The following is a 26700-nucleotide window of genomic DNA, read 5'->3' as shown; positions in this document are numbered from 1 at the left end:
TCTCCAACGTGGGGGCACATCAGCTTTACTGGAGGAGCTGGTGAAGTCGTAGGCTGCTGGTAACTGAGTGTCTGATTCAGTGGGTCTGGGAGGGGTTCTGCCGTCTGATGTTCTAGAATAGAAGCTGCTGCTGCTGGTCTGGGAATGACACTTTGGGGGCCACTGCTCTACAGAATCTTTCGCTCAAAATCAAGCCGGATGTTTGAATTGGAGACAAAAGTAACTGTCTTCTTCCTTCCTTTCTTTCTTTCTTCCTTCCTTCCTTCCTTCCTTCCTTCCTTCCTTCCTTCCTTCCTTCCTTCCTTCCTTCCTTCCTTCCTTGTTAACAGTTAACAGCTTCCAATTTTTTGAGCGTTTATCATCAGCTAGGTATGGTCTTTTAAAAAATAGCTGTCTTGAGATATAAGTCACATGCCATATAATTCACCCACTTAAAGATATGCGTAATCATTACCACAGTCAATTTAGAACATTTGCATCACCTCCAAAAGAAACCCTATACCCTTTAGCTATCATCCCTCTTTCCCCCTTCCTTCCAGCCCTAAGCAATCACAAATCTACTGTCTCTATAGATTTGCCTGTTTGGGACATTTCATATAAATGGAATCATATAATATGTAACCTTTTTTTTGTCTGGCTTCTTTCACTTAGCATCATGTTTTCAAGGTTTATCCACATTGTAGCCTGTATCAGGACTCTCATTCCTTTTTATGGCTGAGTAATATTCTATTGTTTAGATATACTACATGTTATTTATTAATTCACCTGTTGAAGGGTTGTTTCCTCCTTCTGGCTGGCATAAGTGATGCTGCTATAAACATTTGAGTATTATAGTTTTTGCATTTTGAGGTATATAACTATCCCCCAGTGGAATTACTGGGCCATATGGTAACTGTGTTTAATCACTTGAGGAGCTGCCAGACTGTTTTCAGCAGCGGCTGCACCATTCTATGTCCCCACCAGCAGTGGACGAGGGTTCCAATTTCTCCACATCCTCGCCAACACCAAGTTATCTAACATTTTTATTATAGCCATTCTAGTGGTACCTTATTGTGGTTTTGGTTTGCACTTCCCTAATGACTAACAATAAGTATGGCCTTAAGTGCTTAACACACATCAATTCCTTTATTTCACAAAGAAAAATTAAACCATTAGTTTGACCCCTTACAATTTGTAGTCAAGGTGAGTGCCTCACTTGCCTCACCCTAGATTCTTTCACCACCATCTCTCAAAAGCTGTGCACTTCTTTTCTCTCAAAAGATCAAAACCCAGAAGCCATCCTTAACTTATCTGGTGATGGAAATAGTAAGTGCCCAAAGGTCGATGAACATAGCCAGGGTCCTGGGGTGATGAGCTTCCACACCACAACCCAGCCCCTCTGCCCACAGTGTCATCCAGGCCACACCCCAGGGGCTCTATGCTCCCCTCCACTCCATTATTCAGCTTCTATTTTCTAAAGTTACACACACACACACACGCACACACACACACACACACACACACACACACACCCCGCATTCCTAGATGTTTGCCTTTCCTGGCTAATGGTCCCATCAGTGCCACATTCTTTGGTATCCCCAAGGCAGGGCCAGAGCCCAGAGAGGTGATTAAAGGGCATGGAGCACAGAGGAGAACTGTTGAGGGGGAAATCTCCAGACTTTAGGGGACACTCTTTCCCTGTGCTAATTGGAGCCCCCAAGTGTTTCGATACTAATTGCTGGAGGCAAAGGCCAACCTGAGAGATGCAATTTGCTGCCTTCACTTCTCATGCTCTGCTCTTCTGAAATGTTGACCCCCATCTCCTTGCTTATGGATGAAAGCCCAGTCCCCTCCTCAAGGATGTTTTCCTTCTCCCACACCCTCAACCCCCAAGGCTGTCTCTGTCCAGCAGCCAGAGGAATCCTTGCAAAAGGAAAATCTGAAAGATCACCCTCCTGCTTATACCCTTAGGGTACAGGATAAACCCTAATGTGGTGGGTCCATATTTCATCTCCAACTCTATCTCCCAGTCTTCCCCAGATCTCCAGCCCGACTGGCTCCCTGGCTATTCCTACAATAAACTAAGCACTCTCAGACCTCAAGAAATTTGCATGTGCTGCTGCTTTTACCTAGAACACTCTTCTCCTTCTCTTATACATCCTTAGGCCCAACCTTAAATGTCACCTCCTCAGGAAAGCCTTCCCTGATTTCCCCCATACTGAGTCACCATCCCCATTGTAAGGCCTCATAGCAACTCCTTTCTTTTCCTCATAGCTTTTTTTTTTTACAACTTATATGTATTCATTAGTGTGATTATTTGTTTAATATCCAAATCTTCACCTTCTCAAGTGCAAGCACTGAGATCAGGGGTCACATCTAATCAGTACAACATTATATCTCCAGTGACATCTAAAAAAGTGCCTGGTAGGGGTGGCCGGTTACCTCAGTTGGTTAGAGCACGGAGCTCTTAACACCAAGGTTGCTGGTTCAATCCCCACATGGGCCACTGTGAGCTGCACCCTCCTTAAAAAAAGAAAGAAAGAAAGAAAGAAAGAAAGAAAGAAAGAAAGAAAGAAAGAAGGAAGGAAGGAAGGAAGGAAGGAAGGAAGGAAGGAAGGAAGGAAGGAAGGAAGGAAGGAAGGAAGGAAGGAAGGAAAGAAAGAAAGGAAAGAAAGAAAGAAAGAAGTGCCTGGCACGCAATAGGTGCTCAATAAATGTTTCCTGTGTGGATACAGCAGGGTGTGTCACCCTTGACACTGTTGACATCTGAGCCTGTCTCATTCTTTGTGGTTCACTGTCCTCTGTATTGTAGGAGCTGAGCAACACCGCTGGCCTTCACCCACTAGACAGTGTAGCACATTTTCCCTCCTACAATTGTAACAACCAAGAATGTCTCCAGAAACTTCCAAGTGTCCTTCGAGAAGTCGGGGAGGCACTGGTGACAGCCTCTGGGTAGTGGAATGAGGGGAGACTGGCTGCTGCAGCCCAAACTGCAGCAGTCACACCCCTTTTGGTGGCCTGTAGCCCTTGGTCCATATGTTGGTGAGCGCCCCGATTTCTCTGTACCACGGAGCATTCCCCCAGCACCACGGAAACTCTTCAAAGACAGGGAATAACAACAAACCCGTCTCTGGACTCCCAACACAAGCACAGGATTTGAGACAGAGAAGGCCACAAATAACTATTAAATAGATCTTTTAAAAGCGGGCATTTATTGAGTGCTTATTGCATGCCAGTCACTATCTATTGCCCTACATAGGTGATATTATTTAATTTTCAGAAATATCCTGAGTGGCAACATTATTATTATACCCAGTTTAATGATAGGAAACTGAGGCCAAGAGACGGAGTGTGATTTAACAAAAGCATTTTGCTTCATCACTTAATCACTGCACAGCTCTATCTGCTCTTTAGAGCATCTCTTTTTACCTCTTGAGAGTAAGGTGTCACCTGTCTCCTTTCCCACCCACGGTTGCCATGGTGATGAGTCATGGGAACCATTCATGGAAGCTAAGAGCCATAGAGAGGAGGCTATTCCTGGAGAAGGAGATTCTGGGAGACCAGGGGCAGGTGAGGAAGCTCAGTTGGAGTAGCACTTCTCCCTGTGGCACCCCTGCTGGACCACAACTCCCTTCACTGAGGTCCCACTCCTTCTACACTGGTAACGGAGATGGTCAAAGTTGGTGCTCCAATTGGACATTTCCCCAACTCACACCTTCCCCTCTGATACCAAGCTCATCAAGCAAAACTTGCAATTTTTTTTTAATGCCATCCTAGACCATCTATGGATTAAAAGGCTCTTAAGATGCTTTTTAAAGATGTGTTTGATTTGAAAATGGGCTAGTCCTCCTTGAACCAGAGACCCATGAAAATCACTGTAGGAAGATGGTGTGTGAAGCATTAGGGGGACAGGAGTGGGAATCAGAAAAGACCTACGTTGGAAACTGAGCCTTATCCATTGGCATGATCTTGGATGAGCCGTGTAACCATTTTGAGCTCTGTCTGACGGAGAGGATATGAGTTTAACTGCCTTGATCCTCCATTGTAAGGCTGTAATGAAATAATGTACATGAGGGGTAACAGGAAACATGCAGTATATTCTGCAAAGGAAATGCTTTGGGTTCCCCAGTTTTGACTGAAATTGTTTCCCAAATCCTCCCACTTCATGTTAACATGGAATCTTTTATCGCTCAAGTTATAGAGAAAGACTGAATTCTACTTTAGGACAAATGATACACGGTTTACTATTCAACTTTAAGAGGAACACACATGTTTTCCTTTCTTCTAACTTTGGCTAACTTGATTAATTTATTGTTTGTGCATTTTAATCATATTATGTTGTGTATAACAGTATCACATATAACAGTATGTGTCCATTAAGTATTATAAATTGCTATTTTAAAATAAATGTATAAATTCATATTCAGAAACAATATAAATTTATCAGGGAAACCTTTTTAAATTGAGATTATAGTTGACATAACATTGTGTAAGTTTAAGATGTATAACGTGTTGATTTGATACATTAATATATTGCAATACGATTACTACCGTAGTGTTAGCTGTCACCTCTATCTTGTCACATAATTATCATTTTGTTTTTGTGGTGAGAACAATGAAGATCTAATCTCTTAGCAACTTTAACCTTTATAATACGGTATTGCTATAGTCACTCCGTTGTACATTAGACCTCCAGGACTTATTTATTTGTACCCGTAAACATCTCCCCATTTCCCTGATCCCTCAGCCTCTGGTAACCACCACTTTACTGTTTTTACAAGTTCAGCTGTTTTATGTTTCACATGTAAGTGATATCATACAGTATTTGTCATTCTCTTGAATACATGTATTTACAACAAATTATAAATACCATGCAGTATAGTCAACCTGAAATCCTCTCTCTTGCCCATGGGGGAGCATTAAACTGGTGTAACCATAGGTACACCTTTATCCTGGGCTGTGCACTCATTATTGTGGTTCAACAAAGAGTCCCCCCATGGCCCATGTGCCACATCACTCTCTAACACAACAGGCAACTTCTCATGGAGGGACTTCTTTCCTCAAACCAACTGTAGAGACTTCTCTGTCTCTCTGCAGCTGTTCACGCTTCACATTTGAAATGCAGGGGTTTAGTTTGCTTATTACTGTTTCTAACTGCTCCTGCACAGATCTGCGCAACTGAAATTTAGGGTGCTTTGTTCTCCTCTGCTGTAACCTGGCTTACTTAGTCTTTTGTAGCCTTACAAAATCTATGTTGTAGCTACTTGTTGCTGCCTAGTTGGGGTTGGGGGGGGGACACTGACATCTTCCATTTCTCTTTGCAATATGGGTTGATGGTGTTGGGAGTAATTAGACCACTCTGGTTCCTGGAAAGAGAAGAACCGATTGCAGGGTTAACGCTACCTTACAAAGTGTCCTGCCAACAGATAGGAATCACTGAATCTGATTTTCTCATATATCCTTCCACCCTGAATATGTCCTTGATGCTGTTTTGTTTAACTATTGTGTGTGCATTTGAATGTTGCCTGCAAGGGTCCTTGCAAACCTTAAAGCACCAGACAAACATATTTACAGGGTGCCATTTCTAGTGACAGCACCAGGTAACCCAATTTACCTGTTTCCAAGGAACTCTTCCCAGATTGTCATATTTTTTCTGGGTAGATTTTGCTGAGGAAGGTCTTCCTCATGGCGTTCTTCAGCTCCTTGTTCCTGAGGCTGAAGATGATGGGACTGAGGAAGGGTGTGACGACTGTATAGGTGACACCCATCAGGGTGTCTCCTTCCAGGGACTGGGGACCCTTAGGCTTGAGGTAGATGACAGAGGCAAAGCCGTAGTGCACGACCACCACGGTGAGGTGGGACACGCATGTGGAGAAGGCCTTGTGCCGGCCCTCAGCTGAGGGGATCTGCAAGATGGTGGCCACAATGGAGGCGTAGGAGAGGAGGATGAGGAGACAGCAGCCCAGCAGGGCCGTGATGCACACCAGGCCCACGCCCAGGGCCACAGTGGAGACGTTGTCCCCACAGGCCAACTTCACGAGAGGTGGCACGTGACAAGCAAAATGGTGGACCTCATTGGGTCCACAGAAAGTGAGGTGGAAAATGGCCGCTGTCACCACGAGCCCCATGACTGAGCCACCCGCCCAAGACCAGGCCACCAGGCAGGCACAGACACCGGGGCTCATGAGCACGTTGTAACGCAGCGGGTGGCAGATGGCCACGTAGCGGTCGTAGCCCATGACAGTGAGCAGGAAGGAGTGGGTGAACCCAAATGTGAAGGAGAAGAACATCTGGCTGGCACAGGCCGCCCAGGCGATGGAGCGGTGGGTGGAGAGCAGGTCGGCCAGCATGCGCGGGATGATGGCGAAGGTGTAGAGGATCTCGGAGATGGAGAGGGCGCACAGGAAGAGGTACATGGGCGTGTGGAGGCTGCGCTCGCTCCGGATGGTGGCCATGATGAGCAGGTTCCCCAGCAACGTGAACAGGTACATCAGCAGGAACAAGAGGAAGAATACTAGCCGGAGGTGGGGGAAGTTGGAGAAGCCGATGAGGATGAATTCAGTCACTGCTGAGAGGTTGGCTCTTTGCATGGAGCCTGTGCCTGAGAGGTGGGGGTGACAGAGAGAACTCAGCTACTGGATGGAGAAAGGTCATTGTCTTTCACCTGGACCTGCCTAAGGGGCTTCTCCTGATAAACGACAGCTAGCATTGATGGAATTCCCACTCCATCCTCTCATCAACCTAATGAGAAAGGTGCTATTTTTATCACCTCCGTTTTAAGTATCTTGAGCATACTCATTGAGAATATTGGGGTACAGAGAGGCTAAGTAACTTGTTCAATGTAAGACTTTCAAAATGGCAGAGCCAAGACATGAACCCATAGCTGGCTGTATCCCTTCTAATCCTCTAGATTGTCTTCAAAAATGAAAAATGTCCCTTCACACACAATGGAGCTTCCAGCCATTGCTGCTCTCCTGCTCTACTACAGAATGCTCCTTCCCCATGGAGACAACGCCTTGAGCTAGGGTGCGTCTCTAACTTAATATGAATCAATCAGATTCTTCCTCTGGCATTATTCATGCCAGAAATCAGAGGCCGGAAAGTGTTTGGAAATAACATTCTTGTTTTTGCCAGCTCCCATGAGGCATGTCAGTATGTTGAGGCAATGCAACATAGCCATCAAAGTGGGAGTCAGCCAACATGAGTGAGAATCCATGCTCTGCCTGTCATATAAACTTGAGTCAGTTTCTTCACCATTCTGTACCTCCATTTCCTCTTACCCATTTCAAAGAGCTGTTGTGAGAAAGAAACGAGCTATACGGTGGTACCTTGGTTTTTGAACACAATCCATTCCGGAAGACCATTCGAGTTCTGAAACATTCAAAAACCGAGGCACAGTTTCCTCATAGAATGCAATGCAAAATGGATTAATCCATTCCAGACCTTTAAAATCAACCCCTAAAACTGCAAATTTAGCATGAATTTTACTATCTAATGATACCATAAATTTATAAAATATACGCCGTTTGTAAACCGAAATGTTCGTCAACGGAGACGTTCGAAAACCGACGTACCACTCTACTTAGAATGTGACCTGGCACACAGTAGGTGCTCCCTATGATAATTAAATCTATACACCAAGTGAGCAAAGGTACATAGCCTGTGATCACTAAATAACGTCAGTTTAATGAGATATCAATATTTCTTTATGAATAACTTAACTATTTTTAAATGATCTTATTTTATTAGACAATGTAAAGTATAAAATGTAGTAAACTTTTAATCTCCATTCTGTCTCTATGAATTTGCCTGTTCTGGACATTTCATATCAATGGGATCACGCATTCGGTGGCTTTCTGTGTCTGGCTTCTCTCAGCATGATGTTTTCCAACATGTTCATCCATGTTGTAGTGCTTCATTCCTTTTCTTGGCCAAACAATATTCTGTTGTGTGGATGGCCCACATTTTACTTCTCCATTCACCAGCTGATGGGCATTTGGTTCCCCCCCACTATTGTAAACAATGCTGTTGTGACCATTCATGTAGCAGTTTAAAGCACATCAGTGATTGGCAGGGGCTGGAGGGATGGAAGAATGGGGAGTGACTGCTAAGGCATCTGGCACTTTCTTTAGGGGTGATAAGAAAGTTCTGGAACTAGACAGAGATGGTGGTTGCACAACATCATGAATGTGCTTAATGCCACTGAACTGTATACTACAAAATGGCTAAAATGGTACATTTTATGAGTGTGTCACCACAATTTTGAAAATAGAAAAAAAGTAACACATGCCCTCTTAAGTGGGCTGCGGTCCTTGGTCAAGCCCTGAGAAGTTGACAACGAGACACAAAGAGGGAACCAGCCAGTTTGGTGACTAAAGGCTGTGATATCACTGGTTTCCAGAATTTCTTGACTTCCCGCCCCTGGAATCACAGGCATCTTTCCTCCACTTCTGGGTCAGCACCTGCCCATAGGTCCCCAGGGTGGTGGCCCCAACAGCCTCCCTCAGTCCTGTCACTCTGCGATCTTACAGGGGCGAGTCAAAGTCAATGATTTGGAAACAAGAGCGTCCAAGAAGAGGCTGGATGGGTAGGGTCAGGGTCACACGGGTTGTACTCACAAGCCTCCCTTGTTCCCCAATGTCTACTGCAGGGTTTCTCAACTGTGGGACTCTTGACATTTGGAGCCAGATCATTCTTTGCCAAGGGGGATGTCCTGTGCATTGTAAGGTGTTTAAAAGCATCCATGACCTCTATCAGCTACGTGCAAATAGCCCCTGCTCTGTTGTGACAACCAAAAATGTCTCCAGACATTGCCAATATCCCCATGGGGGGCAGATGTCATCCTGAGTTGAGAACCAAGAAGCTACAGAATGCAGTTGCAATTCCTTGGCACTCTCCCTCTGCCTGGATCCTGGTTCTTTCTCTTCTCTACCTGCAAATGCCTGTTTAAGATTCAGCTTAAATGTCACCTCCTCTGTGCAGACCTCCTGCATATTCTCTTCCAAAGCAGAGAGACATGTCCCTCATTCCAGGGTGCCTGCAAAACGATTCCTGAGAATCATTGCTCCTGACTTTGTCATGACCCTCATCATCATGTGTCCTGGATTTTGAGCACTTGATGAGAATAGCTACCCTTTATTAGATGTGTCCTATTGTAACTGCAGAACCAGCTCACACGGGTCCTATCCTGTTTCTAACAAGAACCAGAACCAAAGTTCAGGAGTAACAATAGTGAACACCACTCAGGAGTAACACTTGTGAACCCTTAATTGCTCCCCCCGACGAACCAAAGGATGGGACATGACCAGAACGTGACTGTGGAACCCTTTCAGAAGCAAGGGGTCTGTTGTCCAGGAAGGTCCGGTGCTGAAACCCCTTAAATCTTTCCAGAAGCCTGGATCAGAGACATATTTGAGCCGAGCCTCCTGTCTCACAAATAAACTGAACTCACAAATAAAAGCTCCTTTTTCTGAAAAGCTGGTGCCATAGTACTGGCTTCTGTGCACATCGGCCAGTGAGCCTTGCTCGGTAACACTATGGACCAGGCACCTGTGGTCACATGTTTCTTACTAAATATTTACCGCAACACCATGAAGCACCCATTATGATCCCCATTTTACAGATGTGGCAGCTGGATCCCACAGAAGATACATCACTTGTCCAAGGGATCACAGCTCCAGATCTGAATGTACATCTGCTTGACCCCAAAGCCTATCTTTTCCTAACCTTTTTGCTACACTCACCACTGGGCTGTTAATGAATGTCAGAGGCCACTTCCAGGACCAGAGAGATGTCGGCTTCTCCATGCCATTGCATTCACACACCCCTTCCCCATATCAATTAAGATCACAAAACCCCACAGCCATGAAGAATGAGAGGGAGGGGAACTATGAGAAGATACGAGCTTGCCATGTCCTGGAGAGGTGGCCCAGGGGCTGCATATACTGTGTTTCCCCAAAAATAAGCCCTAGCCGGACTATCAGCTCTAATCACCTTTTGGAGCAAAAATCAATACAAGACCTGGTCTTATTTTACTATAGTATAAGACCTGGTCTTTATGATATGATATGATATGATATGATATGACATGACATGACATGATATGATATAACACAATACCAGGTCTCATATTAATTTTTGCTCAAAAAGATGCATTAGAGACGAATGTCCAGCTAGGTCTTATTTTCAGGGAAACAAGGTACTACCCTCTGAAATGGTGGGAATGCAGAATGCAGCTAAGAGGGCTGCCCATTCCTTCTAGAAAAGGCAAAACTATGGAGACAGCAAAAAGATCTGTGGTCGCCAGGGGCCCTGGGGAGAGAGGAAGAGGTAAATAGGTAGAACTGGGGATTTTTTAAGGTGGTGAAACTGTTCTGTGTGGTACTGTGATGGCAGACACATGACAATGTGCATTCATCAGAAGTCACAGGGTGTTCACCAGGAGTGCACCCGAATGTGAACTGCGGGCTTTCGTTAATAGTGATGTTCATCTGCTGCAACGCGGGTACCTCATTAACGCAGGATGTTAATAACAGGGGAAGCTGTGTGTCGGGAGAGAGGGGGTATATAGGAAGTCTCTGTGCTATCTGCTCAATTTTCTGTAAATCTAAAACATAAAGTCTATTCATTTTTTTAAGTTAAAAGAAAAAAGCTGTAAAACCATGATGGGTGTGGGTTCAGAACGGCAGAGAGAGGGACTAAAATCTCCTGGCATTGGCATTGATCCGCCAGGAGGACACTGTAAGTAGGGGTTCCTCTGTGAGTAACCTGAGAAGAAGAGAGAGCGAAGGGGGGGGAGAGAGAGAGAGAGAGAGAGAGAGAGAGAGAGAGAGAGAGAGAGAGAGAGAGAGAGAGAACCCGGCTATCTGTAACTTCGAGGAACGCGCAGCATGGTGAGGACAACTCCCCACCTCGAGACTTGGGGGCCACACCTGTTGATGGACAAGTCTTGCCCGCATATATCCCTAGGGCAGGGTTTCCCCACTTCGGCATTAGGGACTTGGGGTTGGATCATTCCTTCTGGTGGGGCTGTCCTGTGCATTGCAGGATGTTGACCAGCATTCCTGGCCATGGATGGCAGTGGCATCTCTCAATTATGGTCATCAAAAATATCTTCCCACATTTCACACATTGTCCAATGTCCCCTGGGGGGCAGAACTGCCCCTAGTTGAGAACCACGGGCTAGGTGGGCCTTGTCTCTCAGACCCCATCTTGCCTTACCTGTCTGCCCCCATTCTGGCCATCTCTTCTTAATGAGCTGTTTCGTTTCCTTCTGCATTCTCCCTCCCTTCTCTCCCCCTTTTCATCCTTAACTCCTTACCATCATCCCACCTATCCCACCCTCACCCCCCATACTTCAAAACCTGAGTAGTGGCCGAAGGCTCTCAATCCTGAGTCCTCTTGTCTCTTGCTTTTCTCTGCTTCTCCCCAACTCTTTTACTGTTGGTTTATGGCCAGAACAGAGAGGGGAGAGATAAAAAGTCAAACAGGTATTCCGGGTAACTTTAAGTGGAAGTTCTTTTGCACCAGAGTTTTCTCACCTGTCCAGTGAAACATCCTCATAAGGTAATAATTGTCACATTGCCTTGAAGCTAGGAAGTAAAGCCCTGCCTGCTGCCCCCACCCCAGAGATTCAAATTTCACAAGGAGTTGTATAAACAGGGGGGCTTCTCTGAGCCCAGGGCAGATGCTCATTCCCCAGGTGTCTCTAGTCAGGTGGAAGGGAGAAGAGGTGACTCACCTGAGGCTCCAGGCCCTGTACCCACTTCTGCCTACCCCAGTGGAAGAACCTGGCTTAGCATTTCCCTGAAGATAAGGGCTGTACAGGTGAGGGCTCGGCTTCAAGGTGAGGAGCCTGCTGCCCTGAACAGTGCCAGTGGGGCAGGGGGTTCTCCAGATCCTGACCTTCATTATTTATGCCAACTCTGCTCCCTGCCCGCTGCCTTCTCTTGCTGTGGTCCTATTACCTCTGCTTCTGTTACCGGGACGCTGGGACCTCTGGGGACCCTGTGAGGGAGGGGACAACCTCAGGGAGGCTATCCGCACTTTCCTTCCCTCCCTGCCTGTCAGGGGTGAGTCAATTACTTTAGCTTCTCAGGGGCTCGAGCGAGCGAGCAGAGTTTAATATTCTGCAAATTGGGATTTGGGGCCCTGGCTGCTGGCGCTGGCAGGAGAGCAGTCCTGCTGTTGCCCATTGGGGCTGGGGAGGCTGCCTGACATGCCCTCTACCTTTATCCTTCCCCATGCAGGTCACTTACCCAATTAAATGCCTTTTTAAAGATTTTAAAAATCAAACAACACACAAATATTTACTTCTTCTTACTAAATAATTGAAATGTCACAAATGATGCTAAAAGTTATGCAATGGCCATGTGATCATGATGATGTGTTTGATGGGCATCCTTGCAGACTTTTGTCTGCATGTGGCATGTGAACGAACACAAACCCATAAAATAAGAGTGCTATTGGGGTGGCCGGATGGCTCAGTTAGTTAGAACGTGAGCTCTGAACAACAGGGCTGCCAGTTTGATTCCCACATGGGATGGTGGGCTGTGCCCCCTGCAACTAAATATTGAAAACGGCAATTGGACTTGGAGCTGAGCTGTGCTCTCCACAACTGGATTGAAGGACAACTTCATGGGCCCTGGAAAAATGCACTGTTCCCCAACATAAAAAAATATATGTATATATAAAAGAGTACTATCGTGGGGTTTTGTTGTGCTTTTGGGGAGGTTGTTTTATTTTTTTTATTTTTTTAAAGATTTTTTTATTGGGGAAGGGGAAACAGGACTTTATTGGGTAACAGTGTGTACTTCCAGGACTTTTTTCCAAGTCAAGTTGTTGTCCTTTTAATCTTAGTTGTGAAGGGCACAGCTCAGCTCCAGGTCCAGTTGCCATTGCTAGTTGCAGGGGACAAAGCCTACCATCCCTTACGGGAGTCGAACCACCAACCTTGTGGTTGAGAGGACGTGCTCCAACCAACTGAGCCATCTGGAAGCTCAGCTGCAGCTCAGCTCAAGGTGCCCTGTTCAATCTTAGTTGCAGGGGGCAGAGCCCACCATCCCTTGTGGGACTCGAGGAATTGAACCGGCAACCTTGTGGTTGAGAGCCCACTGGCCCATGTGGGAATCGAACCGGCAGCCTTCGGAGTTAGGAGCACGGGGCTCCAACCGCTTGAGCCACCGGACCAGCCCCTGGGGAGGTTGTTTTATTTTTGAGGTGACATTCACGTAACATAAAAATAATCACTTTAAAGTGAATAATCCAGTGGCATTTAGTACAATGTTGTGCAACCACCACTTCTATCTAGTTCCAGAACATTTTCATCACCCCCGAAACCCATCTCATTAGCAGTTATCCCTCCCCAGCCCCTGGCAACCATGCCTCTGTTCTCTATCCCTATGGATTTGCCTGTTCTGGACATTTCGTATAGATGGAATCATTTAGTATGTGACCTTTGTGGTCTGGTTTTCTTCGCTCGGCATGTTTTCAAGATTCATCCATCCTGTAGCATGTACAGTGCTTCATTCTTTCTTTCGTGGCTGAGTAACATTCCTTTGTGTGGACAGACCATGTTTTGTTTATCCATTCATCCACTGATGGTCATTTGGGTTATTTCCATCTTTGGGCTATAGTCAATTGTGCTGCTATGAATATCTGTGTACAAGGATTTGCTTGAATTCTTTTCAGTTCTTCAGTACACACCTAGGAGTGAAATTGCTGGATCATATAGTAATTCTATGTTTAATTTTTGATGAACCACCAAACTGTTTTCCATACTGTGTGTTTTATTACAGATCTGATTCTCCTCTAAGTACTTCTGTATAACTTGGCTTTTTCACACAACATCTTAGAATGATATCCACGTTAATTTATATAGATCAAGGTTTCTCAGCCTTAGCAGTGTTGACATGTAGGGCTGGAGTTTTTGTGGAGGGGGCTGTCGTGTACATTGCAGGATCCTTGATCTCCACCCCTAGATGATAGTAGCCTGTCAACCCCAGCCATGACCAAAACATCTCCAGACATTGCCAAATGTCCCCTCAGGGGCAAAATCACCCCTGGTAGGTGGGAACCACTGCTATAGCACTGCCTCGCTTTTACAAAATCAGTTTGATATTCAATTTTATGAATATATGTGATGTATATTTAACCAAGAGACACCTCAGTTGCTTCCAGTTTTTCACCGTTATTATGCAATACATATCCTTTTGTGTCTTTTACTATACATAGGCACAATCTGATTCAAATATAAATTAAGTAATGAGATGGTCAGGTTGTAGGAAATATGATTCTTAAATTTAAGAAGAATTACCAAATTAAACTCCCAAGTGGCAGTGCTAATTTACACTTTCAGCACCTGTGTGTTGGAGGTTATATTTTCCATACCCTCATTCACACTTGATAGAGTGAAACTTAATGTTGGCAATATGGTTACCAAGTGGTCTCACCTTGTCACTGTACTTTGTATTTTCCTAATTACTAGTGGGGTTGGAAAATTTCCATTGTTTATGAGCCGTATAGGTTTTCTCTATTTGATATGTCTATTCAAAGCCTTTCCTCATTTTTCTATTAGATTGTCTTGTTCTTATTGATTTGCAGGAATTTTTAAAGATTTCCAAAGAGATTCTAAATACTAATTTTGTCTACCAATCTTTATCCTTTGGCTTCTGTTTCTTGTACTTTAATACTATTCAGAAATATTTTAATACTGTCAGAAATATTTTCCTTAATTTCTTCTAATAAGGGTGAAAATCTACAACATGTGGGTCTGCTGCCTGTTTTTATAAATAAAGTGCTCATTCATTGACATCATGGTTGTTTTTGTGCTACAAAATGGCAGAGTTAAGTAGCTGTGATGGAGATATAGGGTCTACAGAGTCAAAACTATCTACCATCTGGTCATTTATAGAAAAAGTTTGCCAATCTCTCAAACTTTAATCTACCAAAAAACATTGTGCAAACATTTCAGATTGGGTTTTAACTTTTCTTAAAAAGACATTATTATTATTATTATTATTATTATTGTTATTATTATTTTAGAGCAGTTTTAGGTCACAGCAAAACTGAAAGGCAAGTACAGAGATTTCCCACCACCCCCCACCCCCCACGTACAGCCTCTGTCCCATTATCAACAGCCCCCAGAGAGGAGCATTTGTTATAACCCATGAATCTACATTGACACGCCATCGTCAGCCAAAGTCCATAGTTTACCTTAGGGTTTATTCTTGGTTTTCTATGATTCATTCTGTGGGTTTTGACAAATATATAATGAGATGTGTCCATCATAACAGCTTCATACAGAATAGCTTCACTGCCTTAAAAATCCACTGTGCTCCGCGTACTCATCCCTCCCTCCCCACGACCCCTGGCAACCACTGATCTTTTTACTGTCTCCATATTTTCGCCTTTTGTAGAATGTCATAGAGTTGGAATCATACAGCATGTACCTTTTCAGATGGGCTTCTTGTACATATTAATACGCATTTAAGGTTCCTCAATGTCTTTTTATGGATTGATAGCTCATTTCTTTTTAGCACTGAATAATATTCCATGCTATGGATGTCCCACACTTTATTTATGCCTACTGAAGGGCGTCTTGGTTACTTCTGGTTTTGGTAATTATGAATTAAGCTGCTATAAGTGTTCCCGTGCAGGTTGTTGTGTGGGCCTAAGTTTTCAACCACTTAGGGTAAATACCAAGGAGCATGATTGCTGAATTGTTGTTTTATAAGACATCAACAAAATGTGTTCAAAAGTGGCTGTATCGATTAGGCCTGGAAACCCTACGCGTTCCGCTGGTTTTAGCAGGATGAGTTCAATCGGCACCGGGTATGACCTGTCAGCCTCTACATTCTCTCCTGATGGAAGAGTTTTTCAAGTTGAATATGCTATGAAGGCTGTGGAAAATAGTAGTACAGCTATTGGAATCAGATGTAAAGATGGCGTTGTCTTTGGGGTAGAAAAATTAGTCCTTTCTAAACTTTATGAAGAAGGTTCCAACAAACGACTTTTTAATGTTGATCGACATGTTGGAATGGCGGTAGCAGGTTTGTTGGCAGATGCTCGTTCTTTAGCAGACATTGCAAGAGAAGAAGCTTCCAACTTTAGATCTAACTTTGGCTATAACATTCCACTAAAACATCTGGCAGACAGAGTGGCCATGTATGTACATGCATATACACTCTACAGTGCTGTTAGACCTTTTGGCTGCAGTTTCATGTTAGGGTCTTACAGTGTGAATGATGGTGCACAACTCTACATGATTGACCCATCAGGTGTTTCATATGGTTATTGGGGCTGTGCTATTGGCAAAGCCAAGCAAGCTGCAAAAACAGAAATAGAAAAACTTCAGATGAAAGAAATGACCTGTCGTGATGTTGTTAAAGAAGTTGCAAAAATAATTTACATAGTACACGATGAAGTTAAGGATAAAGCTTTTGAACTAGAGCTCAGCTGGGTTGGTGAAATAACTAAAGGAAGACATGAAATTGTTCCCAAAGATATAAGGGAAGAAGCAGAGAAATATGCTAAGGAATCTTTGAAGGAAGAAGACGAATCAGATGATGATAATATGTAACACTTAATTCAGTAGCTATTTTAAATTTCTAATACAATCCCCATGTAACTATTTAGTCCTGTGGATTATTATATACCCACTGACCAATTTTCATTAAATTTTTGTCTTGTAAAAAAAAAAAAAAAAGTGGCTGTATCATTTCATATTCCCACCACCAACGAATCAAAGTTCCTGTCGCTCCACATCCTCACCAGCATCTGGTGTTGTGAGTGTTCTGGAGTTTAGCCATTCTCATAGGTGTGTTGTGGTAAAACTTATTTTTTAATGGCTAACTAATTATTTCAACGTGATTTAATAAATAAGTCACTGATTGAAAATCACCTTTTTTCAATCACTTATTTTTTCATAATAAGTTTACTTACATATGGGTCTGAGAGAGACATGGGAATAGAGAGAAGGAACATCAATCCTCTGGAGAAATCCAGAAGGTAAGTGGGACAGAATTCCATTGCTGAAGTTCAGTTCTGGCAAACCGTTTGTTTTCCAAAGTCCAGTAAGATGATAAAAACAAAACACCAGCAGATGAAATTGAACTTGTTGAAAGGACTACCTCAAAATTAAAAATAAAAATTCTTGTAGCAACAATTATATATAATGAGTTTGGGATGCCTTTATTGTTTTTTTCTCTAAGCCCTCTCTTTAAAAATAAACACTTTATGTCTCTGCTTTGCACAAAGGCGGGCATTCATTCTCAGAAACACCATACAATCTTTATTTTTGTAATCTTGACGTTTTCTTCTGTCCAAAATCTTACTTCTCATGAATTCACAAGACCTCAAATTCTGGGGCTATTTTCGGGGCCTTGATAAGTGACAGCCTATTCACAGGCAAAAGGAGAACTTGAACCCAAGGCTGTCAGAATTTAAAGCCAGTGCCCCCAAATCATCATAAAATTCCACTCTTTTTGCTCTTGACTCAGCACAGGTGATCTCTTTGACCCAGTACACCCCATTCCTCATGCCACATCTGAGTACCAACAATGCCATCATTTACTCAGTAGCTTCCTTTCAACTGAGTGTCTTTAAACCGATAAAGTTTTTCATTATAAATGAATAGATCACTACCATAAATAGAAAGCCAAAACCTCATGATAAGTGGGCCAGCCAAAGCACGTTTTCCATTTTCCCACCTGGACACAAACTGTCACAGATGATAAGAGTTCAAAGAGAATAGCATGTAAATGAAAGAAAGTTGTTCAAAGTCTAGCCTGCTGAAGGCTCCAAGCCCAAGACCTTCCTTCTCATTTTCTAAAGGGATGTTTATGTGAAAAGTATTAAAGTCATAGTAGCACCAAACCAGAATGTTCTCAGAGTATAATCAGAAGAATGGAGAAAATTAAAAAGGGAATACCTTTTCTGAGGTATTTAATGTGTGTCCCTGGGTCAAGAAAAACCACCCTGAAAAGCTTTCAATTTCAACTAATATTTGACAAGGGATCCAAGAACACCCAATGAGGAAAGGGGAGTCTTTTCAACACATGGTGCTGGGAAAACTGGATAAACATACACAGAATGATGAAATTGGACCCCTTTGTCACACCACTCACAGAAATGAACTCAAAATGGATCAAAGACTTAAACAAAAGACTTGATATGATAAAACTCCTAGGAGAAAACCGATCTAGGCAATGATTCTTGGATATGACACCAAAAGCACAGACAACAAAAGCAAAATCAACAGATGGGACTAAACCAAACTTAAAAGCTTCTGTACAGAAAAAAAAAAGAACTAGCAAAATGAAAAGGCAACCTACAGACTGGGATAAAAATTTTATAAACCATACATTGAATAAGGGGTTAATATCCAAATATATAAAGAACTCAGACAACTTAGTAACAAAATATTTTTTGATTAAAAAATGAGCAGAACTAAATAGAAAAATTTCCAAAGAAGACATAAAAGTAGCCAACAGGCACATGAAAAGATGCTCAACATCACTAATCATCAGGGAAATGCAAATCAAAATCACAGTGAGACATCACCTCACACCTGTTAGAAAACCCATTACCAATGAGACAAGAAATAACAACAATGGAGATCCAAGATGGCGGAGTAAACACTGCCGGCTTCCTTCCGAGAACAAATTAAAATTACAACTAAATTATAGAAAAATCTACCTGGAGCATCATCTGAAGTCTGGCTGAACAGAAATTTTATAACTAAGGATTAAAAAAAAAAAGCCATGTTGAGACTAGTAGGAGAAGTGGAGACGGGGAACTGGCTAACCCCAAACCTTGGTGTGGCGGTTGAGAACCAGGAGGGATAACTCAGCTGTGGAGGTTCCTCCCAGAGAAGCAAGGGCCCCCAGCCCCACACTGCCCCCCACCCCAGCCCGGAGTACTGGTGCCAAAAAGAGGAACCCCCACAACATCTGGCCGTGAAAAACAATGGGTATTCCAACCACCCAAGTGGGATGGAAGGCGGTGGGAAATCCAAATGTCCTCTTAAAGGGCCCACACACAGACTCTCTCACTCTCAGGCACTCACCCTGGAGTCCAGCATTGAGACATAACTCGGGGAGTGTCAGGACATGCGGGGGGTCTTCAGGACGAGGGCTGGAGGACTGTCGGCATTTTCCCTGTGTGGGTCCTTTTCCCATGCAGCCTGCAGGCAGGCACCATCTTGCCTGCATTGAGCCCTCCCCGACACGGCCAAATCTGAATCTGATTGGTCTGATTGGTCTGGTGAGCTCCACAGCTCCATCCTGCTGACTCACTGGGGCTCTACCCTACCCAGCTCCCCCAGCACAAGAGGCACTTTCTCCAAGAGAAGCCAGCTCTGAATTGCACTTTCTCTTGGGAAACTATCAGCATCTGAAAGATCCCAGGCGGATGTCAACTGGCCTCAGTGTGCTCTGAGACTTTTGCTGAGTAGCTTGAGTGTGGGGACAGAGCCAGGCTCTCGGCCTCATGTGGAAAGGTGCTGGCTCAGGTAGTAAATGGTCATCAACTGTGATTGGATGGCCATCAGCTGTGGCTATTTGGCCATCGGCTATAACCAGTGAGCCATTGGCCACTAATACAACTGCAGTGGCTACGCTAGCAGCAGATGGTGGCTGAGCTAGCAAGCACTGATTGTAGTTAGCATGGCAGATTGCAGTTAGCAGGGCGGACTGCAGTTAGCAAGTGGGGTTGGTTGGTTGGCAGAGAAGCGGACAGCCGGTTGCAGATAATGTAGATCCTATTTCCTGTGTCTCCAACCCAGCTGCCAGTGAGACTATAGCGGGATGAACCTCCCATCCACGGCTCCGTTGGTGTTCCTTTTAGGCCTCACCATATCCTGCGTCCATTGGTGGGGAGCGGGAGATGAGACCCCACATAACAGCCTGCATTACACTGAGGCTCAGCACTGGCACCAAATCAGAATTTACATTAACCTGATGACCACAACTCTTCCCACTTTAGTGACTCCCTGAGACTGTGCCTCACCCAACTTACATACCACATGAGGCTTTATCAGTAGCTGAACCTTAAGGGAGCTGGCAGGTGGCAGCAAGTCTCGGGGTGTCCTGGCATTTTGAAAAGCTACCCCAGGCCTGCTATTGATGGAAGACATTCTTGGTTCACAGTGTGGCCTCTCCCATGCACCTTCAGTGTTAATATAGGCAGTGAACAACTATGGATCATTTTGTCGCTCAGCCAGTCACAGGCAGTGGGTGACCTGGGCCTGTATCAGAGCTCTTTGCAAGAGGCCCCAGTTCAAACATATTTGGAGGCCAGCTTCAGACTAGAGCAGAGCACTGCCCAATTAACCCTACAAGCAGCACACCCAAGGGATAGTCTCAACAGGCACCAGAGCCCACAAGGACAAATCTCACTCAGAGGCGTAACCCTCCACCCCCACCCCACAGCACCCTGTAAGCTGTGAATTGGCCAAATCCCACAGACAATCAGCCTCAGGGTCAATTCCACCCACTGATGTGCCAATAGCAACCAAGGCTCAACACAAGGCACACATAACATACACAAGGGAAACTCCTGGAGCATCTGGTGAAGGTGACCAGGGAGACTGTGCCACTGGGCCCCACAGGACACCAACCATGTTTTCCCCAAAATAAGACCGGGTCTTATATTCATTTTTGCTCCAAAAGACACATTATGGCTTATGTTCAGGGGATGTCATCCTGAAAAGTCATTCTAGAGCTTATTTTCCGGTTAGGTCTTATTTTTGGGGAAACATGGTACTACATAAGTCCACCTGGACAAGACTGGGGGATGTAGCAGATCTACCTAATACATAAAAACACGGAGAGGCAGCCAAAATGAGGAAACACGAAAGAAATACATCCCAAATTAAAGAACAGGAGAAAACTCTAGAAAAAAGAACTAAACAAAATGGAGGCAAACAACCTACCAGATAGAGTTCAAAACAATGGTTATAAGCAGGCTCAAAGAACTGAGTGAGAACTTCAACAAAAAGATAGCAAACATTAAAAAGGGCATAGAAACCATAAAAAAGAAACAGTCAGAAGTGAAATACAACAACTGAAATGAAGAATACACTAGAAAGAATCACCAGCAGACTAGGTGAAGAGGATCAAATCAGTGATTTGGAAGACAAAGTAGCAGAAAACACCAAACAGAACAGCAAAAAGAAAAAAGAATTTTAAAAAATGAGGATAGATTAAGAGATCTCTGGAACAACATCAAATGTAATAACATTCACACCATAGGGGTACCAGGAGAGAGAGAAAGCAAAAGACTGAGAACCTATTGAAGAAATAATGACTGAAATCTTTCCTGGCAAAGGAAATAGACATACAAGTCCAGGAAGTGCAGAGAGTCCCAAACAAGATGAACCCAAACAGGCGCACACCAAAACACATTATAATTAGAATGGCAAAGGTTAAAGACAAAGAGAGAATCCTAAAAGGAGCAAGAGAAACTCAACTCCCATAAGATTGTCAGCTGATTTCTCAACAGAAACTTTACAGGCCAGAAGGGATTGGTACAAAATATTCAACGTGATGAAAAGCAAGGACTTACAACCAAGGACTTACTCTACCAAGCAAAGCTATCATTTCGAATTGAAGGACAGATAAAAATCTTCCCAGACAAGAGAAAGCTAAAGGAGTTCATCATCACCAAGCCAGTATTACAAGGAATGTTAAAGGAACTTCTTCAAGATGGAAAAACAAAGATCAAAATTATGAGTAATAAAATGGCAATAGCTACATATCTATCAACAATTACTTTCAATGTAAATGTTACTTTTCAATGTAAATGGATTAAATGCTCCCCTCAAAAGACATAGGAGGGCTACATGGATAAGAAAACAAAAACAAAACCCATTCATAGGCTGCCTACAAGAGACTCACTTTAGATTGAAAAACACAGAGACGAAAAGTAAAAGGATGGAAAAAGGTATTTTATTAAAGTGGAAATAAAAAATAAAAAAAAAGCTGGAGTAATAATACTTATGTTATATAAAATAGACTTTAAAACAAAGGCTATAACAAGAGACAAAGAAGGACTCAGTAATCTTACTTCAGGGTATTTATCTGAAGAAACCGAAATGCTACTTCAAGAGGACGTGTGCATCCAGATGTTCATTGCAACATTGTTTACAATGGCCAAGATGTGGAGGCAGCCTGGGTGTCTGTCGATAGAAGGATGTATAAAGAGGAGGTAATATACATATTAATGTTAATATATATTAATATTGCTTGACCATGGAAGGTAATGGGTTCCTGCCATCTGCAGCTGCATGGATGGACCTGGAGGGTATTGTGCTGAGTGGAGTGTCAGACAGAGAAAGACAGATGCAATGTGATTTCACTTATGTGTGGAATCTAAAGAACAAAATAAACAAACAAACCAGAAACAAACTCATAGATACAGAGAACATATTGATGGTTGCCAGATGGGAGGGGGGTTGGGGTTGAGTGAAAAAGGAGAAGGGATTATTAAGAAGTATAAATTGGTTATTACACAGTAGTCATGGGGCTGTAGAATATAGCATAAGGAATATAGTCAATGATATTGTAATAACTATGTATGGTGTCATACTGATACTAGTTTTGTTGAGGTGATAGATGGAAGGGGTTGGGGGCAGGGTGGAAAAGGTGAAGGGATTAAGAAGAACAAGCTGATAGTTACAAAATAGTCATGTGGATGTAAAGTAAAACATAGAGAAAATAGTCAGTAATATGGTAATAACTTTATATAGTGCCAGGTGGGTACTGGGCTGGTCAGGGCTATCATTTCTTAAATGATACAAATGTCTAACCACTATGCTGTACACCTGAAATTAATATAAAAAATAATATTGAATGTCAACTGTAATTGAAAAGGGGGGGAAGGTGAGGGAGAGTAAGAGGTTCAAATCTCCATGTATAAAACAAATAAGTTATGAGGTGTAATGTACAGCAAAGGAAATATAGTCATTAATATTGTGATTACATGATATGATATCTATCAGATGGTTGCTGAATTTATGGTGATCACTTCTTTAGGTATGTCAATGTTGAATAACTATGGTGTATACCTGAAACTAAAATAATATTGTATGTTAGCTATATTTTAATAGAAATCTTTTTTAAAAGAAATGAGTGTTGGTGAGGATGTGAGAAAAGGGAATCCTCATACGCTGTTAGTGGGGATGTAAATTGATATCGCTATAGAAAACAGCATGGAAGGTTTTCTCAAAAAATTAAAAATAGATCGGTATGATCTAGTAGTTCCACTTCTGGGTATATATCCAAAGGAAATAAAAACTGGATTTTGGAGAGACATATGCACTCCTATGTTTACTGCAGCATTATTCACAATAGCCAAGATATGGAAACAACCTAAATGCCCATTAATAGACGAATGAATAAAGAAGATATGATGTATGTATACATGGAATATTGTTCAGCCGTGAGAAAGGAGATTATCCTTCCACTTCCAACAACATGATGGACCTTGAGCACATTGTGTTGAGTGAGATAAGTTGGGCAGAGAAAGACAAGTACTGTATCCTATCACTTACATGTGGAATCTGAAAAAGTCAAACTTGTAAAAAGCAGAATGGTGGTTATCAGGGGATGGAGGTTGAGGGAATAAGATTGATGTTGTTTAGGATAGAAACTTGCAACAGGTAGTAAATAAGCTATGGAGTCTAATGCACAGCATAATAAATATGGACAATAGTATTGTACTACAATCATCAAACTTGCTAAGAGGCTACAACTTAATTAACCCAACCACTAAAATGAAAGCTAATTATGTAAGGTGACAGAGGTGCTAAATATCACTACAATGGCAATCATATTACAATATGTAAATGTATCAGATTTACACATTATACACCTTAAGTTTACACAATGTTATATGTTAAATATATTTGATTAAAAATAAAGTACTTACATGAATAATAAGAAGTTTGTATCCACCTTTATAAAAGAGAAAGAAAAACGATAAACAACCCTGACTTCTAGCGTTGGAAAGAATTAGTTTTATTTCAAAAGCAGTTGGGTCTAAAAAGAGTCTTCAAAGAGGTTTGGCAAAGTGGTTCTCGCTGAGAAGTTTCCTGAGGGCGGTCTTCAGATCCCGGTTCCGCAGGCTGTAGATGAAGGGGTTCAGCATGGGAGCCACCACGGTGTACATCAGGGTGGCTGCCATGTCTCTCTGGATGGTGTGTAGGGATGTGGGGTTGAAGTAGACCCCAATGATAGTCCCGTAGAAGAGAAAGACGACGCAAAGGTGAGAGACACAGGTAGAGAATGCTTTCCACTTCCCCTGGACTGAGGGCACCTTCCACACAGCCACAGCAATAAGTGTGTAAGAGGCCATGATGCATACAAAAGGGACCAGAACCCCTGAGCTCCCAAGGACCAACACCAGCAACTTGTTGACTTGTGTGTCAGAGCAGGAGAGCTTGATCAAGGCATTGAGGTCGCAGAAGAAGTGTGGGATCCTATTGGTGCAAAAGGACAAGTGGGTCATCAGAATAGTGTGGACCATGGAGATGAGGTTGGACAAGACCCAGGGTACCACCACCAGCAAGGCACATCGAAGGACGCTCATGATTGTCATGTACTGCAGAGGGCAGCAGATGGCCAGGTAGCGGTCGTAAGCCATGGCTGAGAGAAGGATGCTGTCGGCTGCCCCAAAAGCAATGAAGAAATACATCTGGGCCAGGCATGCGGAGGAGGAGATGGTGGTGTGCCCACTCAGGTGGTTCAGCAGCATCTTGGGGATGGTCGTGGAGGTAAAGCAGATGTCAAGAAGAGACAAGTTGCAGAGGAAGAAGTACATGGGGCTGTGGAGGTGAGGGTCTGAGACGATGGCCAGGAGAGTGAGCATGTTCCCCAGACACCCTATCAGATACAGGCTGCAGGACAGCCCGAAGAGCACCTCCTGATGCTGGGGCTGCTCAGAGAGGCCAAGGAGGACGAATTCAGAGACTCGGGTCCAATTGTCCATGTCTGGGCTATTCTAAAACCAGAAGCAAAGGCGTCAACAGTGGCTGGATTCCCAGGGAGGAAATGGGTCACCTCACTGCTGTCCCTCCCACCCAGCTTTCCAGGTGCATCTCACTTAACCTCTCTGAGCCTCAGTTTCCTCATCTGTTACGTAAGATTAATAATTCTAACCTCTTAGGATCATTATAAGGATTAAGTGAAAAAAAATAAGAATTAAGTGGGAAAAGGGGGGCTGAAATTCATATTTGACATGTAATACGGATGATTATTATTTTTTAAAATAAATTTTATTGGGGAACAGTGTGTTTCTCCAGGGCTCATCAGCTCCAAGTCATTGTCCTTCAATCCAGTTGTGGAGGGCGCAGCCCACCATCCCATGCGGGAATTGAACTGGCAACCTTGTTGTTGAGAGCTCGCGCTCTAACCAACTGAGCCATCCAGCCATCCCAGATGATTATTTTTATTAGCGGGATTTCCCAGTGGTGCTATCAAAATAGTACCATGTTAATTAGCTTGACTGTGGTGATGATTCCACAGTCTATCAAAACATCAAGTTGTACACCTAATTATATACTACTTTTATCAGTCAATTATACTTCAATAAAGATGAGGAAAAGAAATAAAACTGTAATGAACTGCCTAAATATTTCCAGGATTTGGTTAAGAAAAATGAGAATAAATAATAGAGTGATTAAAGGCATCAACTCTGAAGCCAGACAGCCTGGGTTTAATTCCAGCTCTGCCACTTACCAGCTGTGTGACATGAGGCACACTGGGCCTTAGTTCTCCCATCTGTAAAATGCATGGTAGAGTTGCTGGGAAGACGTGATGGATTAGGTAAAAGGCTGAACATTAAGTATTTTTCTGACAGTTAACATCTCTTAGAACAGATTGATGGTTGCCAGAGGTGAGGATTGGGCAGGGAGGGGAAAATGGATGAAGGGACTCAAAAGGTCCAAAGCCCAGTTATAAAATAAATAAGTCATGGGGGTGTAATGTACTGTATTGCATATTTAAAAGTGGCTAAGAGAGCAAATCTTAAAAGTTTTCATCACAAGAAAGAAATTTGTAACTATGTATAGTGACATCTTAACTAGACTTATCGTGGTGATTATTTTGCAATATATACGAATATTGAATCATTATGTTGTACACCTGGAACTAGCATAATGTTGTATGTCAATTACACCTCAATTCAAAAAATCTCTGAGTGGTTGAAAGCAAGGGGATCTGGATCCAGAATGACCCTGTTTGAACACCATCCCTGACACTTATTAGCTGTGTGAGCCAGTGATAGACACGCCCAAAGCCTCAGTTCCCTGGGAGGATTTAGTGGGTCAACGAGAGTGGAGCGCTATGAAAAGAATGCTTTTTTTTAAAGGCACCACTCTGAAATGTTACAATGACATGTCTTGTACACCAGTCTCCTCTTTGGGCCATGAGAGCATGTACAGATTCATTATATCTTGGGGTAGATTATTTCCAAAGCGAGTTAATTTCACTCATTTTATGCTTCTTAACATCAATGTTAGAGACAAACCATCTTAATTTGTCCATCCCGGCCCTACTTGCCAAGTGGGGCTTGTATTCCCCGGAGCCTGACCTCTACTGGGCAGCCCACTGATTGCAGTACCATATACCTGCAAATCTCAGCGGTTGACAGCAATGAAGGCTTATTTCTCACTCAGGCTACATGTCCATCACAGGTTGCTATGGCTGTGCTCTGTGATGAATT

General features: G+C 43.2%; 3 protein-coding genes across 3 annotated transcripts; 1 reads left to right on the top strand and 2 right to left on the bottom strand.

Moving 5' to 3' along the window:
* Positions 1 to 5621: 5621 nt before the first annotated feature.
* LOC308509253 (olfactory receptor 10H1-like) lies at positions 5622 to 6633 on the bottom strand (the record flags this gene model as incomplete). The annotated part of the gene is made up of 1 exon (XM_081077071.1): positions 5622 to 6633. The coding sequence occupies exon 1, from the start codon at positions 6567 to 6569 to the stop codon at positions 5622 to 5624; it is 948 nt and encodes a 315-aa protein (XP_080933197.1). The 5' UTR covers positions 6570 to 6633.
* Positions 6634 to 15758: 9125 nt separating this feature from the next.
* Positions 15759 to 16637, top strand: LOC308509259 (proteasome subunit alpha type-3). Its single transcript, XM_081077077.1, has one exon. It carries the CDS (start codon positions 15791 to 15793, stop codon positions 16556 to 16558), a length of 768 nt encoding a protein of 255 aa, XP_080933203.1. The 5' UTR covers positions 15759 to 15790; the 3' UTR covers positions 16559 to 16637.
* Positions 16638 to 24030: 7393 nt separating this feature from the next.
* On the bottom strand, positions 24031 to 24966 carry LOC308509255 (olfactory receptor 1f45-like; the record flags this gene model as incomplete). The annotated part of the gene is made up of 1 exon (XM_081077073.1): positions 24031 to 24966. The coding sequence occupies one exon, from the start codon at positions 24964 to 24966 to the stop codon at positions 24031 to 24033; it is 936 nt and encodes a 311-aa protein (XP_080933199.1).
* Positions 24967 to 26700: the final 1734 nt, after the last annotated feature.

This window comes from Rhinolophus hipposideros, assembly GCF_964194185.1.
Source record: "Rhinolophus hipposideros genome assembly, chromosome: 16".
Lineage (NCBI taxonomy): Eukaryota > Metazoa > Chordata > Mammalia > Chiroptera > Rhinolophidae > Rhinolophus > Rhinolophus hipposideros.
The sequence above is the reverse complement of the archived record's forward strand: the minus strand, read 5'-3'. Positions and strand labels throughout refer to the sequence as shown.

What these genes read in the sequence shown, in the direction of transcription:
- LOC308509259 (XM_081077077.1), top strand. Translation starts at nt 15,791, where the DNA reads ATGAGTTCAATCGGCACCGGGTATGACCTGTCAGCCTCTACATTCTCT.